A 16,185-nucleotide genomic window follows, 5' to 3' on the forward strand; every position below is an offset into this window, starting at 1 on the left:
CAGCAGAAGATTTCAGACAGTGAATAACAGAAGCAATTGCAAAAGAATTTTCACATCAAGGTATTCCTTTTCTCTATCAAAAAGAATCCTAACAAAAAGAGCTAAGACTTTTTAAGAAAGAGCATAAAATAGAATCCATTCAGTTCTGAAGCAGTACTCCACAATACACACCAGCATCCTTTGCTTCACTGTTCCATTTGAACTGAATTTCCTTTTCCACCCATAACCAACAAGACAGTGATTAGCAGCTACCTGTACTTACCATGCAGAGCAGCTGAAAGCTGCATACCAAGAAAATGAGACTAACAAGTGCTCTGAGATTTTGAGGAATGTTGGTGTGCCTCCTATCCTTCCCAGAGATCCCTATTTCTTCATCGACAAACACAAACTGCTTTTCAGGTTCTTAACAGCACTCGGCCTTTTTCATTCTGTTTCCATCCTTAAGTGCACAGGATACATTCATGTGTAAGCACCAATAAGAAAAGCAATTTTGCAGCCTGATTGCTATCACTTGGAGTTTAACAATTTTTTGTCTGCACAGATTATGCCATAAGGAAGAACTCACTCCACTGAAATTTGCCTTTTGTGTAAGCCGTGCAGTGTTGCAGCAGCAGTGTGTCACAGTATTAGCAGGGAAGAACCAAAATACGACTTCAGCTTTCTAACTGTGACAGCAGAGAAGAGTCAGGGTAGTGTGATGTTCAGCAGCTCTACCAACAAATGCTTCACAAACTGTGATCTGCTCACCTTTGCTACAGCATTTCTCAACTGAAGCAATTTCTTTCAGAAATTTTGGGAACCTGCTAACCCTGAGGCAGGGACAACTATAAAAGCTCTTTTACATGACCTTCTTAAATCAGAGGGAGGAAAGGAACAGGCAAATTGTTGAATTATTTTGTAAAAGAAGAACTGCCCCCTCACAAACCCACACAAAAGGTGTGTTTTGATAAATTGGTCTCAAGCTGGAAAAATTAAATCGATAAGGTATCAATAAGGCATAAAGAAGAGGGATCTGCTACAGAAGGAAAACGTACATCCTCCAAATATTGAGCTGTATGACTTGTTACCACGTGTTTCCCAAAAGGTAATTAGTTTACATTTAAAAGTCAAATAAAAATTTAAAATAAACTAGCTAGCCATATCTAATAAATAACTTTTAAATAACTTCATTTTCAACTCAAAAATTGGAAATCAGTGATTAAGCAGTTATAGCTTAGGGAATATATTATATTGTAAATAAAATATCCTCTACAAAAATAAAAATAGGCCTAAAAACTTATAACAGAATGCAGCCTGCTTAGGATAAGCATTGGATTAAAAACATCTCAAATCACACAGCATTCACTGGGTGCTATTTGTACAATTCCTATTCACTGCAAGAGTTACTTTCACTGTAACAGTAAAAATATCTGCATCCACAATTAATTTTCTTCTATGAGCTTATTCAGTTTCCAAACAGCCCTACCTGTCTCACTTGCACTGTATTACTCCATCTTCTAAGAGTAAAAGCTTGTAATCATTAAGAAATTAAGAATCATCTGACTCCTGAATCAGGACCATGAAACGTCCCTTCTGACTTCAGAACTCATTGTGAGGTTCTAGATCGTCAGGTTTTTGCATCCAAACATTCTCTTTCTGGGCTGGACCCTTTCCTATTAATGTTCTGTTTGGCTGAATCTAGAAGAAAAACAACAGTTAGAACAAGAGGTTAACACAGCACAGAACAACGCAGTGTTTCTGAACATCAATACGTTATCACATAACACATCCTACATACCTGCTAGAAACTAAGATAACCAGAAGTGATGCACATAGGCAGAAATTACAAAACTTAAAAAAAGGTAGTGAAGAAACTCATTTAAGATATAAAAACATTAAGCATCACAAAAAAGGAAAGGCAACCTAAATGATTTAGTTTCTAATACGGTGTGCTTCTAATACGGTCCATGTATGTCCACAACCATGCTGTAGAGTCTGCAGCAGTTCTTCAGCTCAGAGACGCTGAAACACCAGACTCTCTAAAGTTTTTTTACCAGTAGAGTAAAACATGAACAGCAACCCTGAGATTTACCAGCCAGCCCAGCAGCTTTCATTAGTATATCCCTTTGGGGAACAGTGTCATAGCCTTCTCAATCTGCTTCATCCAGCAACAATGCACAACTTCCATTTCAACCGTCGTATGACACATCAGCACAACCCCAGCAGCATGGGAAATTGTGCACACACAAAACAATTTTGGCAAAGAGTAGAAGCAAAATTTTGGCTCGCTTAGAAGAAACAATGATTGACCACCTCATTTATTCTATTATTCTATTATTCAAATCATCCTTTCAAAAATAAAACAAGTCCTGTTAAATAAATAACCTGACTTCCAACTGTCCTGCCCTCCCCAGCTTTAAGTGGCACAGGAAGCACATCTGTACAAGTCTGCCACAGAAAGCAGCACCAGGAGCTCACTTGTGGTCTGTCAGAAACTCGGCAGCACTGAGATGAGCTCTCATCTTTACATTTAACTGACAGAACCTCAAGTTCCAAAAACTGAAAGCTGAGAAAGCTGTCTTATTACATTTCCATTATAGCTTTTTGCAATTACTGCTGCTGCCATTCCTCTAAGTTAAACAGCTGTACACATCTATGTCCAGATGCACAGAAAGCAAAAGAAATAAGAATTCCAATCACAGTTAATCAAAGCTTCCCAATATATTACCTGAAAAGGCTGGCTGATACCAACTATCGACTGCAAATTATTGCTGTAATAACAAAGCAAAAATTCTCCTCCCACATCAGGTATTTCTGCAGCACTCATGTAAACCTGTCAATAAGAATAAGAACAGAGGCAACGTGAAACTGCCACAGAGAAAGCAACTTTCAAAACAGCAGTCTCTGCCTTTCAGGACACAGTAAAATTTTAGTGTTGATAAGCAAATTTTTAAACATAAGCTAAAAAGGACAAATAACTCTGAAACCATTTGAAAGGAAGGGAATATCCTTCACCATGTTAGCAAGCTGCCTTGGCTCTGCAAGAAAGGAGAAAGTCAGGAGTTGTTGTAAGAGAAGGGGCAAAGCCATATAAGCAGCACTGAAGGAGATGACCTGCCTCCCTGTGGCAACGAGGGTTACATGAACAAGAGCAATGCACCACCTCAGCTCATAGTACCTCAAGACTTGTGGTTCCTGAACTGCAGCCCACGGTGTTCTGCTAACATAACATTTACAGTGCTCAGATTTATAAGCTTAGCAATGTGAAAGCAAGATGAGAGAAATTTTGAGAGTCAGAACACCGATTCAAATACGAGGCAATTTGGGTTCTTATTCAAAACTTGATTGTTAACTTATGCAACCTCTGGTGAGAAATAGCTGCTTTCCGTTATTGGAGGCTGACTGTGCCTCAAAAATTAAATTCCTATTTATGTGGAAAAGTACCAGTGGAAACAGGTCATTTGTACTCCAGATATACTTGGGTGTTTGTTTACTACTCACTTTTTAAATCACTTAATGGAATCGTAGCTAGAAAGCTACATAATAGACAGAAGTTCTTAACAGGGGCCAAAGCACTGAGAAGCCAAAATGAAGAGAAGTCTAAGAAACACTGATCTGTAGCTCTGTTAGATACCTGCAACCACTTGTGTCTGCTGAATTAGGTACTTAACATGGTAATTAAAAAAATCACATGGTAAGTATTTAAGATCTTTAAGAAACTTTGAAAAATCACATGAAAAAAAGGTCAGTTACTTGTTTCAGTGGGAGAAATAGATCAAAATATGACATGACAGTAGGATGCAATATAATTAAAAGCTACCGCAGATAATTATTTTCATCATTTACTGTAAACACTAAGGGCAGATCTGAGAACAGATGCTGGACTACCTAACTATTACAAAGAAATAAGAGGTATTTTAAACAGTAACTTCATATGTTTGACTGGAAAGGAAGAGAAGAAAATCCTGAAGAAGGGGATATGGAACAAAAAGACCCTTGAACACTCCTCTGAAAGGAACTGCATTAGAAAGAGATGTAATTACTTGTTTACTGTCTTCGTTAGAAGAAATTTCATCATCTTCTACCCAAGCATAAGTAACGTAGTCATTCGCATGCCTGAAAGTCACCTGTGAAGGAAGACACAAACCATCAGCCCTCTGAAGGAATCACAAAACAGACTGCATGGGAAACTCCAAGATGCAAGATACAGATCTATTGCTTCACTGGAGCAGTTAGAACACTTTGCTTTTAAGACCAAAACATTTTTGGGGTATGCAGAGATCTTTAGTTTATGAAAAGATGTGAACTGTCTGTTCTCACACTTTCACTGACACTTCCTTCTCTCCTGTAGAAATCTTTTAAACTTCAGGCACCAGGAGAGGACAATTCTTCCTTACAGTTTTTGTCAACCGTTACTTAATCAAAACCCATGTTATCTTAGCAGATAATTGAAAGAGTGGGAAAAAGTCCACATTCATCTGGATAGGCAACCAAACGCTTGCTTACAGAGCTATCAGCAATTAAGGACACATGACTGTTATTTTGAGAGTTTTCCACAGTGTCCTGTGCCAAAAGATTATCAACTTCTTTCTCCATATTCACCATCTTCATTAGAGAGTCAGGCTGCTGTAACATTACCTTGAAGAGTCCAATCCAGTCCCAAGCACTGCTCGGGAATCCAGGCACTGCAGAATAGCTGATGAGAACATCGTGTTCTGCACTCCACTCACCCTCAGGACTCAGTGTGACCAAAGGATCTGATAGAAGAGGCTTCAACTAGACAAGAAAACCAAATTTACAGTCAGCCAAGTCCTGTCTGCCTTTCAGTCATTCCATTCAAGTTATTCTCTGCAAAGTTTGCTGTGATACTCTTAACTGAACAGGAATATCCTGATAGCAATTTGCTGCCTTCACTTTAATTGCAGAGACTAGGCTTTTCAAAGTGTAGGAAAACAGCTTTTGTAGGTAAGATTTAAACTTTAAAAAACAAACAAACAAAAGCACCTCCAGCCCAAAAGTTCCTGTAACAGGTTTGTGATCGCTGATGCCATAGCTCATGTGACTGATATAGTTATTTAATGTAACAGAAATGGTCTGCTCTTCCTCAGAGAAATCATCTTCTTTCAAAGCACGCTGGCAGAGACTTTTCACTCTCCAAAGAATTCTATCAGTCCATGCTGGCTTTCTTTTCTTCTCACTGCAGAAATGAGAGTACAAAAGTGAAATGAGAAGAAAAAGCAGCTGCCAAAAGCTAAATCTACTCATAGCTGGAAAGACTGTCAGATGAGTATTAATATAAGGAGGCAATCATGTCCAGGCTTCATTTTACAGCTCTGTTCAACATGCTTTACAACTAACAATTCTTTAATTTGAACGCAACTCCACGTACAGGAGATAAGTTTCACAGGATTATGAGAGGAGTAAAATGAAGGGGAGAAGTGCATTCCAACGGGTTAGTCAGCTTCATATGGGAAATGATACTTTCTCCTAAGAGACTCCCTGAGAACATGCAAGAACACTGAGATGATACTGAGACTGCCATAAGGTTCAGCTATGCAGCCATTCTGAAGAAAAGGACACAACTTAAAGATGTAGGGTCTGAACTATATTTGAAATTATTCAGAATTTTTGAGAACAACTGAAAAAGTAGAACTGGACAAGTTTTAGGTACCTGACATTAATCATATGTGACTGCAGTATGGTACACCTGTACCAGACAGTATTTCAGATCTCCAAGCTACTGCTGTCCCATTACAAGAAGCTGGAAAAATCCCATAACTAATAAAACTGTGTCTGTAACTGCAATATACATCAAACTGTAATCGTAATTCAGAGTTTCCTTTTATACCATATCAGTAACAACAGAAGACATGAGCCTTTCTCTCTGTTCTCTCTGTGGTTCTCTCTGTAGTGGAAGCCTTAACAGCAACTCTCTGTATGGATGTATCACTTCAAATTGAAATGGAGAAAAGATCATACCCTATGGAAGAGGAATTAGAATGGGCTGGATTGAATTATAAGAGTTAATGAGCAGGATGTGTAAGGACAACTGTCAGTTTAATATCTTCAAATATCAAAATCATCACAAAGTGAAAATAACATCTGGTTCAATATTCAACACACTTTTTTATTTTTAAAGCCTTTCTCATATAAGAAGTCAAATTCACCTTTAAAAAGGTGGCATGACCTTAAATGAGTGAGGGGCTGTACCCAGTCACGTCAGTAATTCAGTAAACCGACAGAAATCTTTATGAGATGCCATTTGTCTGCTCTGCTGTGCAAGAAAATACCAGAAGAACAGCTCAAGGTAACACACACACTGTGTTAGAGAAAAGCGGCACTTTAGGAGGGAAAGAAAAACTCAACATCCACACTGAGAAAGTATGGAAGATAACAAAATACCGTGTGCTTCATATAGAGCACACTTCTCAGTGATGCTGAAAAGAGACAAGTGACCAGCTCTCACACAGCACGCATAAGCATTCTTCTTCTTCCTCAAATAACCTAACACAGGGATCTGGCTGTGAATCACTCTTAGAATTTTGAGGTTTGGATTTCTATGCATGTTTTTTGTTGTCTGAATTTATTTCTGGTTCCATTATATCTCTTCACAAAATGTCTTTGGGTCCAAATGAGTGAATTCCCAAGGTTACAGGCAGCAGCAGAGCAGACAACGCTACGGCTTTCAGACAGGCTCAGAAAATCCCTGCAGAAAATCAGCTGTCATCTGATTTTCAAATATTTCATAAAAATCAAATCAAAAGCTCAGGAGGAGCGTTGTTTTGATTCTGAAATATTTACAAATCTATGAAATCCAGAAGGTTATCTTCTTACTTAAACCAAAACAGGGACTTCTGCTCTCTGGAAATAAAGAAATACGTCAGTACAAGAAAATCTCTGTTTGGACAGGAACTTATCCTTCTGTTGAAACACGTGGCTAATATCTCACAACAAATATCAGTACTATGGAAACTTAAAATAATCCATTTCACAGCTTAAAATTATTTGTAAAGACACATTTACATTAATTTTCAAATGCCAGCAGTAACGAGCGAAAGGCGTAAGCAGGGAAGGAAAAAAAAACCTGCAGATTATTATTCTTCCCCTTTTGCTTTTTTTTTTTTTTTTTTTTTTTTTTTTTTTTTTTTTTTTAATAACCAAAGGGTGCTTTTAACACTCAAGAAAACAAAAACTGCATAACCGAGTAGCAGTTTGCCCTGTTCATCTAGTGTTTCTGAAAAGGATTCACTCCTGCTTCCCTTATGTGATCAGCAGATTTGGGCTTCTTCAGAAACATTTCACATTTGCCCACATGTTGAGCTAAACAGAACAGAAGCTCAATAGCTTCATGTAATCAGCATACTCAGGACATTCAGGCTTGCTTAGCATGGTTGTTGTGACCAAAGCTCTTTATTCATTCTAATACTCCATGTCTGAACACATCTTTGTGTGCTTTTACCTTGTATCGTACACATCCGAATGAAGGTCAAACTTGTAGGTGGGTTTAAACTGCAGAGGACCCTCTATGAATTCCTGAAGAAATGCTTCCTTCTTTTTTGCCATATTTAACTACAGAAATAAAATTTTAAAGTTATGGTTAAAAATCAGAGCCCAAAAGGTTATTTGAAAAGGTCCTGAGAAAGCATTTTCCAAGAACTGAACATCTCAGTCAGTACATCACACTTGGAAAAGTAAATTCAGAAGCGTCCATTTGTTACTGCCAGAAGTCTTGACACGATCTGTTTAAAAGTTTCTAATTCATTCCAGAATAAGAGTCTCTTAAAGATAATTCTTGGGAGCAAAAGAAAGGAGAAATTAATGTGAAGAACAATTTACAGGCCGTGAAGATAAGGAAAAAACCTCAGCCAAACAGGAAATTAGGAGTAGGAAAATAAAAGCATAAAAAGTTTGCAGTTAATTGAGGCTTACAACTGAGAATGAACCGGCGGTTCAGCTGTTCCACTTCACGACTACTCAGAATTTGTCTTTTTAAATAGAAATTAGAAACTCGAGAGCTAACGTTAATGACTGCATTGCATTTGTATCCATTTGACCACAGTAATAAGAACACAGCAATTAAGAAGCATACCTGGTCCTTCTCCCACAGCAGGTTGTATCGCTTGTTGTTTATCGATTCTCGCACAAAATGAATGCCATAATCTGCTATTCGGAAGTTGAGATCTCCAAACCAGAAGAGAACACTAAACAAGCAAACAACCACAGCAGGTCTGTAGGAATTCATTAACTAAGGGAAGAATTCAATAGGACATAAACCATGATGCTAATTAGGTGCTCTAATCACTTAGATTACTTAACCTGAACAGCACAAACACAAACATTAAGTTATAGATAAGCTTCCAGAGGTACAGCCTGCTAAACAAGAAATTCAAAGGAACTGGAACAGCCAATTAAGCCCTTTGCATTCCTGCTGCTTGCTCAATACTGCCCACATATTACCTTATCCCAAGCACCCTAATGACTTACGTATCCATTAGAAACAGATTTAGAATTCAATTTTCACAGTAAGTAAAATAAGTAACAAAATTCGTGACCTGTTCACTGCTTGGCAACGTTAATCTGGAGCACCTTGGGAAAGCAGGGGTACAAAGCAGGTGTTCTGTAGCTATTAGGAAGGAAAGCAGTTACTACGTAGCACTGCAGCGTACCAACAGCAACGCTTCAGACAACAGGAAAGGCATCAATTCAAATAAACAAAGACCTCTTAGGAAATCCTCACTGCTGCTGTTTCACCCAGGGGCTGGGATTCCACATTTGATGTCACAGAAACAAAACTGAAATTTAACATTTGTACTTTCTTACACGATGACACGAGGTGTTATGAAACCTGCCCACGGGCACCATCAAGAGAATGAAACAGAATTATCAAACACATACTGGGAGAGGAGAACTAATGATTTTTAAACTCGTGTTTCATGCGTGTTTACCTGATTTTAGTGAACTCATTAATAATTAAATTGCTAAACCTACAGAGGCACTTTTAAGAGATAAATACAACACAGACAGAATACTGTCAGAGCGACTCACTCGTGATCCAATGTACTTGGAATATTCTCTTCTTCAAACTGCATTTCCAGAATTTTTTCAAAGTCATCCAGCCGCTGCTCTGTGTTCTCCATGTGTGCTGGCAAATGGCAGTTTATGAAACAAACTGTACGTCCATAGAGGGACATGCGGATGGTGACTCCTCCTTTGTTCCCCTGGAACACAGAAGATCAACAACGCTGTCCAAAACTACAGTCAGCACCTGCAAACACAACTGTTACCACCACGTGTAAAATCTCAAATCCCGCTATTTCGATTTAAACGAATACAATTTCTTTCTACATAAGTTGTTGTGTGTCAGTAATAAACTGGCGAAATATTATGGTCTGTGCTGAACATCAGCTTCGAACCGCCAAGCCATTCAGAGGTACGAAGCACCATAAGGAATCAGTGAAATTAAATAGTATTTCTTTACCCAGTATCCATACAGGCCCGTGCGTGTGTAGTGGGTGTGAACGTCCCGTACGAAAGGAAGATGGGCGTGCTTCACAAAGACCAGCAGCAGCAATCCCTGCATGCGGACGGAGGAGAGCTGTGAAACATACAAAATGGTCATTTCATTTCCCAGAGGTGTTTGAAACTCTTTGGATGTACTTCATAGAGCTGTTAGGTAAAGCACACCAGAGCAGAAGTCATGCGGGCCTCGCACCAAGCCTGGCCATGGCACTGTGATGCTGTACAGGGAGATGCATTTCACTGCTGTGAAGCACACATTCTTATGGTAGACTGTCATAAACAACTTCTGATGAATCTCTCACTTAGCCTTAGTGTGTTATATTGCAAATTTGAAGTTGAGCTCCAACCATTATTTGCCCATACATTTCTAAAGACTGCCCCACCACCTCCTCTCTCCCTCTTTAATCATTCCATTCATTAACACAAACAAATCCTTCTCTTTTCACCCGTGATCTTAACAGTGCAGCCTGCAAGTCCTCCAGGAGAAGAAAGTTGTTAAATGCCATTGAAATACCCGGAAGGCACAGCAGTAACTTCTAGGCATCCACAAAAACTCTGAGTGTAAAGAGTGTTAAATCTTGCATGCAATGGCCTGAAGAAAACAATTCACTGAACACTTCCAAAGCAAAGATGCTCAACTAGCAGCTAAAAAGTTATTTCAGCTTTAAACTAGAGGCATGGTTGCCTTTTTTGTTTGTTTGCTTTGTGGTTTTTTTTGGTGAAGGCAGTCAAATGGAGCTGACCATTAAAAATTTATAAACTTGAGCTGTATGATATTCCTGGCAGGAGACACAGAACTCCGTTTAAGTATCTGCTTTAATGATAACCATACAATTGAAACTAAAAGGCACTGAAATATATTAACTGCACTTCAATTTTGCATTGGCTGAACTTAGGGAAAGACTACATTACCTAAAAACTGATCTTAAGACCAACAACAGAACTTCAGGAGAAGTGCACCAACTGGACCTAAATACTACAGAGTCCCTTCGTTCTGTGCCTCCTCATCTATGCTGCTCAATGATTTCTGAACACATGCTACCATTTGCATTGTCCTTGAACCCAATGAAATACTAACCATAAATACTGAAATGATGAATCACAGTTACTAGGTAGCAGAAATATCAGACATAGGGTATAAGCACTCTTTGCCTTTACATAATTACATGCATGAGACACGAAATCTTTCAGCCCCTTTCAAGGAGAGATCTTGTCCACAAGCTCAGCTCTGTCTGTTTTCCAAAGCTCAGTGTTTCTTTGCTCTATTTGTCCCCAAACACTCCTCAGGACCAACAGACCATCACAGAACAGGTAACCACCCCCCTCTAAATCAGCCCACTTCCAGATGAGTCCTGCATAAGCTCTCCTACCCCCCTGTTTGGTTTCGAACTGGCCTGCCAGTAACACGGGAGCCATGTCCATGACCTAGCTCACCTCATTATTAGGGCTAATCCTGTCCTGCTGAAAGCCATTAGGTGGCACCATTAGTGTGTCCAAAGTGCTGCATTCACAAATTAAAATTCAAAACCAACCACGCGTGCCACTGGGAATTCTTTTCAACTGTACACAGGGCCTGAACGTCAGCCTGCAGCCAGCTTCTGAAAGGTTATCAGCAGTGACTTATGCTGCAAGGAACTGTGCTTTCTTTTCTTTTTGTAATTCCCAATGGGTCCTTTGTTTTGTTTAATTAGAGTTAAAAGATTTGAGTAACTACTGAGTCTGATTAGCGTGCAGATAATATAATAATCTCAGCAAAATCACTCTAAAATAATGCTTGATTTAGAAAACCAGTAAACCATTCAAAGGGTTTTGATCTCTATTTATTAGAGATATTCAGGATATCCTCCTACACTTACTGTTCACATAGCTGAAACACCAGCATTTTAGCTGATCTTATGCCCCATGTTCTACCACAAAATCTTGCTATTTAAACTACCACATGATATCATCAGTTGAAGTAAAGCCTTCAGAATTATCTATATTCTTGTTAAAGTCCTGTTTCGACTTATTTGCAATCAATTCTCACCTGCAAAGAAGTTGGGGAAGAAAGAAAAATAAGAAACCTTACCAATCTTAATGAAAATCACTGCCACTGCTTGGGATACTTATAGTGAAAGCAGGTATTAAGCAGACTACATCAGAAGCATCACAACACACTTCCCCAGTATTGCACAGATCAACAAAAATACTACAAATAAGAGAGAGAGAGATGTTGTGGCCACAAGAAAAATGCTGTTGATTGTATGCTTACAATTCATGTGATTGTAAGTAATCTTCACTTCTCTGCCCCTTGAGAATGTATTCTCATTATGATGTTTTTCTACTCATCACATGCTTCGACAGCAATTAAACTGGACATTGCCAGTGTATTTGAACAGCTGACCTGCAAAAGCATCAAAGCTGCCCAACTGTTCCAAATGAGAAATGAAGAACTAAGCCCAATTTTCGCTGCTAAAATTAGAGACATGATTATTACTAATAGAGACCTTTTTTAAACGCCTTTATCAATAAACCAGAAAAACATGAGAGTCTGTCAGAGAAACACTTCTAACATTCACCTACGGATATGACTGATAGCTGCAAAAGACACCATCAACTTATCTTTTATGGATAAGAATGAATTTGAGGGGAAAAAAAAAATAGATAAATGAAACCAGGGAAAACATTTTCTTTCACTGCTGCAACAGTTAAGAGACATAAAGAATTACCTTGATATATCCCAGTGGAGACAGCACAGACATGAAGAAAATGCTCCACGGATCATCAAATGCCAAGTCAGACAGAAAATTCGTGATTTTCGAGTTCACTTCCTGTAAGCTGAATACATCCAGATTACTTTTCCCGCACTGACTTCTTCACAACATGCTGAATTCTGTCTAACACGCGTATCAAAATGAACATGCTCTTGGTGCCAACACAGCATCTCTCTTCTAAGTCAGTGACTCTACTGCAGAAAGTCAATTTTGCAGTAAACTCACAACATAAGTTCTTTAACATTTACTTACCCTATAACATACATATCCATAGCTGGGCTCAGGGAATCGAGCTGAAGTAAACTGGTGACATCAGGAGGTGGAGAAGCTGTGCCCACATTCCAGGTCACTAAATGTAGTCTACAAACAAACAACATCACAGAAAACCAGTGCTAAAACTGAAATGCAAACAGAATTTCTACTGATAGAGAAGAACTGTATTTATTAACTAGCATTCAAACCGACACAAAGCTGAAAACGCCAAGACAACCAACTGGAGGGAACGTAACCTGAATTCTCGCCACTTGTCCTTCATTTTTTTCCCCCAGATAAGGAAAGCTTCATCTAGAGTGCGAGACACTTCTTCGTGAACCTCGTCATCAGAGCTGATGTCCTCTACACAAGCCATCAGCTGGGCCACGCGCTGCCGCAGCTGCAGGCGGCCGCTGGACCCTGCGCTGCTGACACTCGCAGAACGGCTGCGGAAGGGGTGCAGGCTTTCTAAATCATGCAGGGAAAGGGCTGCTGAGTCCTGAAACGCATCTTCGCTACCCAAGGATGCCATCTGCTCAAGAGAAAGTAACTAAGCTCTGACGGTCCAGCCCATTCAGATCCTCGCTGTAAAGGAGGCAGAAGGCTAAGGGTCTTTCAGATCAAGCTTTCGCTCATGTGAAATTCTGCATTCTTCTCATGCAGCAGGAGAAATGCAGATGTGGCACCGTAGCACTATCACCACACTCAAAGGCTTGTTACAAAAGCTGCAGCCACATCCTACCTCACACACCGAATTGTTTCCCCCTAGTAGATTTAATGTGGTTAATTCTATAAGCTCAAGATTTAAAAGAACTTATTGTTGCTTTGAATCAATCACGTGCCTTCACCCGCAGGTTAGTACAAACATAATCTCCAGCTTCCAAGTATCAAGCACACACTTCCAGCCAAAAGCAAACTTGCTGCTCCTCTCAACTACCACCAAAACACATGTATTCTGGCTCTGTTTTCAGTAAGATGGTAATTTTTATTATCAGAGCTTTTAAAAAGGAATTCACTTTACCATCAGTTTCATTATAAATGAACCTTAAAAAAAATATATACATATATATACACACACACACACACACACACACTAAGACGTTTACCATCTGCCTTAAAGGACCCTACAACCACTGCTAGAAGGTTTAATAATGAATCCCAAAATGACATCCCTTATTAGAGCAGTATTTTTATGTCCCGCTCGACTTCCCACTCGAGGTGACACACAGCATATGTGGAAGAGACCTCGCGCCCCTCACTGAGCCAATGAGCCACAGCTCCTCTCCACAACAGTTTCTCTTTATATGCTGCAGTCAGCCAAAAGCTATTCTAGAACAAATTCCTCATGGGAAAAAAAAAAAAAAGGTCAGTAATGCTGCAGACCTCATCCTGCTGTCAAAGAGATGTACCTCTGGGGAACTGTGTCAATTAATTTCTTCAGACAATTATCTGAGGAAACAAAACGGAATTAACGCTTCAGCCACCAGTCATTATTGGTGGAAATTCAATTCAAAAACGTCCAGTATCCACACTAGGAATAAGAATCACAGAACCATAGAATGGTTTCGGTTGGAAGGGACTCCAAGGATCATCAAGTTCCAACCCCCTGCCACACGCAGGGCCACCATCCTCCAGAGCTGGTACCAGTGGAGGCTGCCTAAGGCTCCATCCAACCTGGCCTTGAACAGCTCCAGGGATGGGGCATCCACAGCCTCTCTGGGCTCCTGTTCCAGCACCTCACCACTCTCTCTCTGTGAAGAACTTCCCCTGACATCCAATCTAAACGTTCCCTCCTTGAGCTTAAAACCATTAAAGAACACGAGAAAGACTATAGCAAAAGTTTCAAGTACGTCCTTATATGAAAACTCACTTTCATTGTAGATCAGGACTACACACACAGGAAAAACGTACAGTTAGGATTGCATGCACCTCTGCGAGGCAATTAACCGTGAGCATCCCCAGGGCTGTACGTGCTGTGTGAGCAGATACACAGCACACACGGACCTTCCCACAGGGAAGGCAGCACCCAAAGCCCCGTGAGCTGTTGGAGCACGAGCAAGGAGCCAAGGCAGCACGCATCGTCCCCAGCTCCTGCAACGATCAAACAGCACAGCTTTCTTCAGCCAAAACGTTTACAACGCTATGCTAGGGAGAGTCTTAACACCTCCGAGTAAACGGTTGCGGGGTTGTTTCTTTCGCCTGTTTTTAGAAATATTTTTCCTCTCACGGGTAGCCACTCAAACACCCTTTCAGCAGAAGCTGTCTAGCCACCACAAGTCACCAACAAGACACAGTGAAAGGCAGAGCTCTCCTCACGCCCTGTCCTCACGGCGCCGAGCCCCGCGCTCCTCACACGCCGCTTTCCCGCCTTCCCGCCCCGGACCCCCATTGCTCACCGCCCCCCCCTCCCCTCCAGCCCTCTCCATCCCCAACCTTTTCAAATCAGCTTTTCTGCTGTATTTCATGTGACCGCATAACCCCGCCAAGCCCTGCAACTCTCTGTTAAGAAGCACGATTCGCTAATTCTGAGGTAATTAAGTAAAGACTTAACTACTTTGCTCCCGAAAAGCCGCACTCGGATACTCGCCCCCCCCCCACCACCACTCAAAGCGCTCACCTCAGTTCTCTCATAGCGACTCGCTGCGTCGAAGAATGCTGCACCGATTCCATGCCCGTCGCCGCCGCCAGGGATCCGGTCTGGAAGCGCTCCGAGGGGCACCGGGAAGCTGCCGGCCTCCCCCGGCCCAGCGCGGGGCCTTCGCCGCCGCCCCGCTGCCTCAGCGCTCCTCTGGGCTCCTATTGGCCCGCGTGACGGGGAAGGGCGGGGCCGGGACAGCGCCACGGCTTGCGGGAGCGCCCCCACGCGGCTGGGAGGACCGCCGCCGCGTTGACGGCGCGTTGACGGCGCTTTGCAACGAGGGCAAGCGCTACAGCCGCCCCCCAGCTCCCAAAAGAAAGATTGCGGAGGCGGAAAGCTCTGTCTAGTATTTTTATTAGATTTCGTTTCCAATATGCCTGTATTGGAAGATTAGGAGACAAAAAAGGCACAAACTCACATTGAAAGAAACAACGAGATCATCTAACCCATTTCTACGGAGTGTGTGTTGCCAAAGGAAAGAGCACAATGAACCGATCGGGGGGAGGCCCAGGGGGGACGAACCCAGAGGGGTGCAGCGTGGGGGGCGACGGGCACCGCTGGCGCACCGACCAGACCCAGGCTGCAGCGAGGTTCCTGCCCCAGCCCGACCCCACGCAGCAGGGATCGGGGCACAGCACAACCACGGCCCCAAAGCAGAGCAGCAGCCCAGTGAAACACCTCGGGGACACGGCGGGTTAGGGGGGCCGTCCAAAATCCATCACAGATGCAGCAACCACGGTGCCGCGGCACCTTCGCTCTGCTCGCCCGTGGGATCCAAGCATTGAGAGTGGAAGGTCCTTGCAGGGTTTGTCTGTGCTCAGGCTGAGGGATGCTTGCGCTTGGGATTAAATTGGAAGGAAAAAAAGCAAAAGAGGAGGAGTGTGACAGGAAGAGTCAGGTCGGAGTTTCTGCATTTTTTCCCAGTTTTGCCACTAATCAGGAAAGCTTTGTGTAAAAGCTCTTACGATAAAATCAGAGGATCAAAAAAGGATTGTAGGGTGGAATGTTACAATCTGCTTCCACGGCGATTAGTGGCATCAGATG

At 41.5% G+C, this 16,185-nt stretch overlaps 1 protein-coding gene across 1 annotated transcript; it reads right to left on the reverse strand.

The window, feature by feature from the left end:
* Positions 1-1,578: 1,578 nt before the first annotated feature.
* INPP5K (inositol polyphosphate-5-phosphatase K) lies at positions 1,579-15,173 on the reverse strand (the record flags this gene model as incomplete). The annotated part of the gene is made up of 12 exons (XM_079545199.1): positions 1,579-1,677; positions 2,708-2,812; positions 4,023-4,106; positions 4,618-4,755; positions 4,984-5,176; positions 7,439-7,548; positions 8,069-8,180; positions 9,025-9,197; positions 9,458-9,574; positions 12,207-12,315; positions 12,504-12,611; positions 15,121-15,173. The coding sequence occupies 12 exons, from the start codon at positions 15,171-15,173 to the stop codon at positions 1,579-1,581; spliced, it is 1,401 nt and encodes a 466-aa protein (XP_079401325.1).
* Between the last annotated feature and the right edge of the window lie 1,012 nt (positions 15,174-16,185).

This window comes from Tetrao urogallus, assembly GCF_951394365.1.
Source record: "Tetrao urogallus genome assembly, chromosome: 20".
NCBI classification, from domain to species: domain Eukaryota; kingdom Metazoa; phylum Chordata; class Aves; order Galliformes; family Phasianidae; genus Tetrao; species Tetrao urogallus.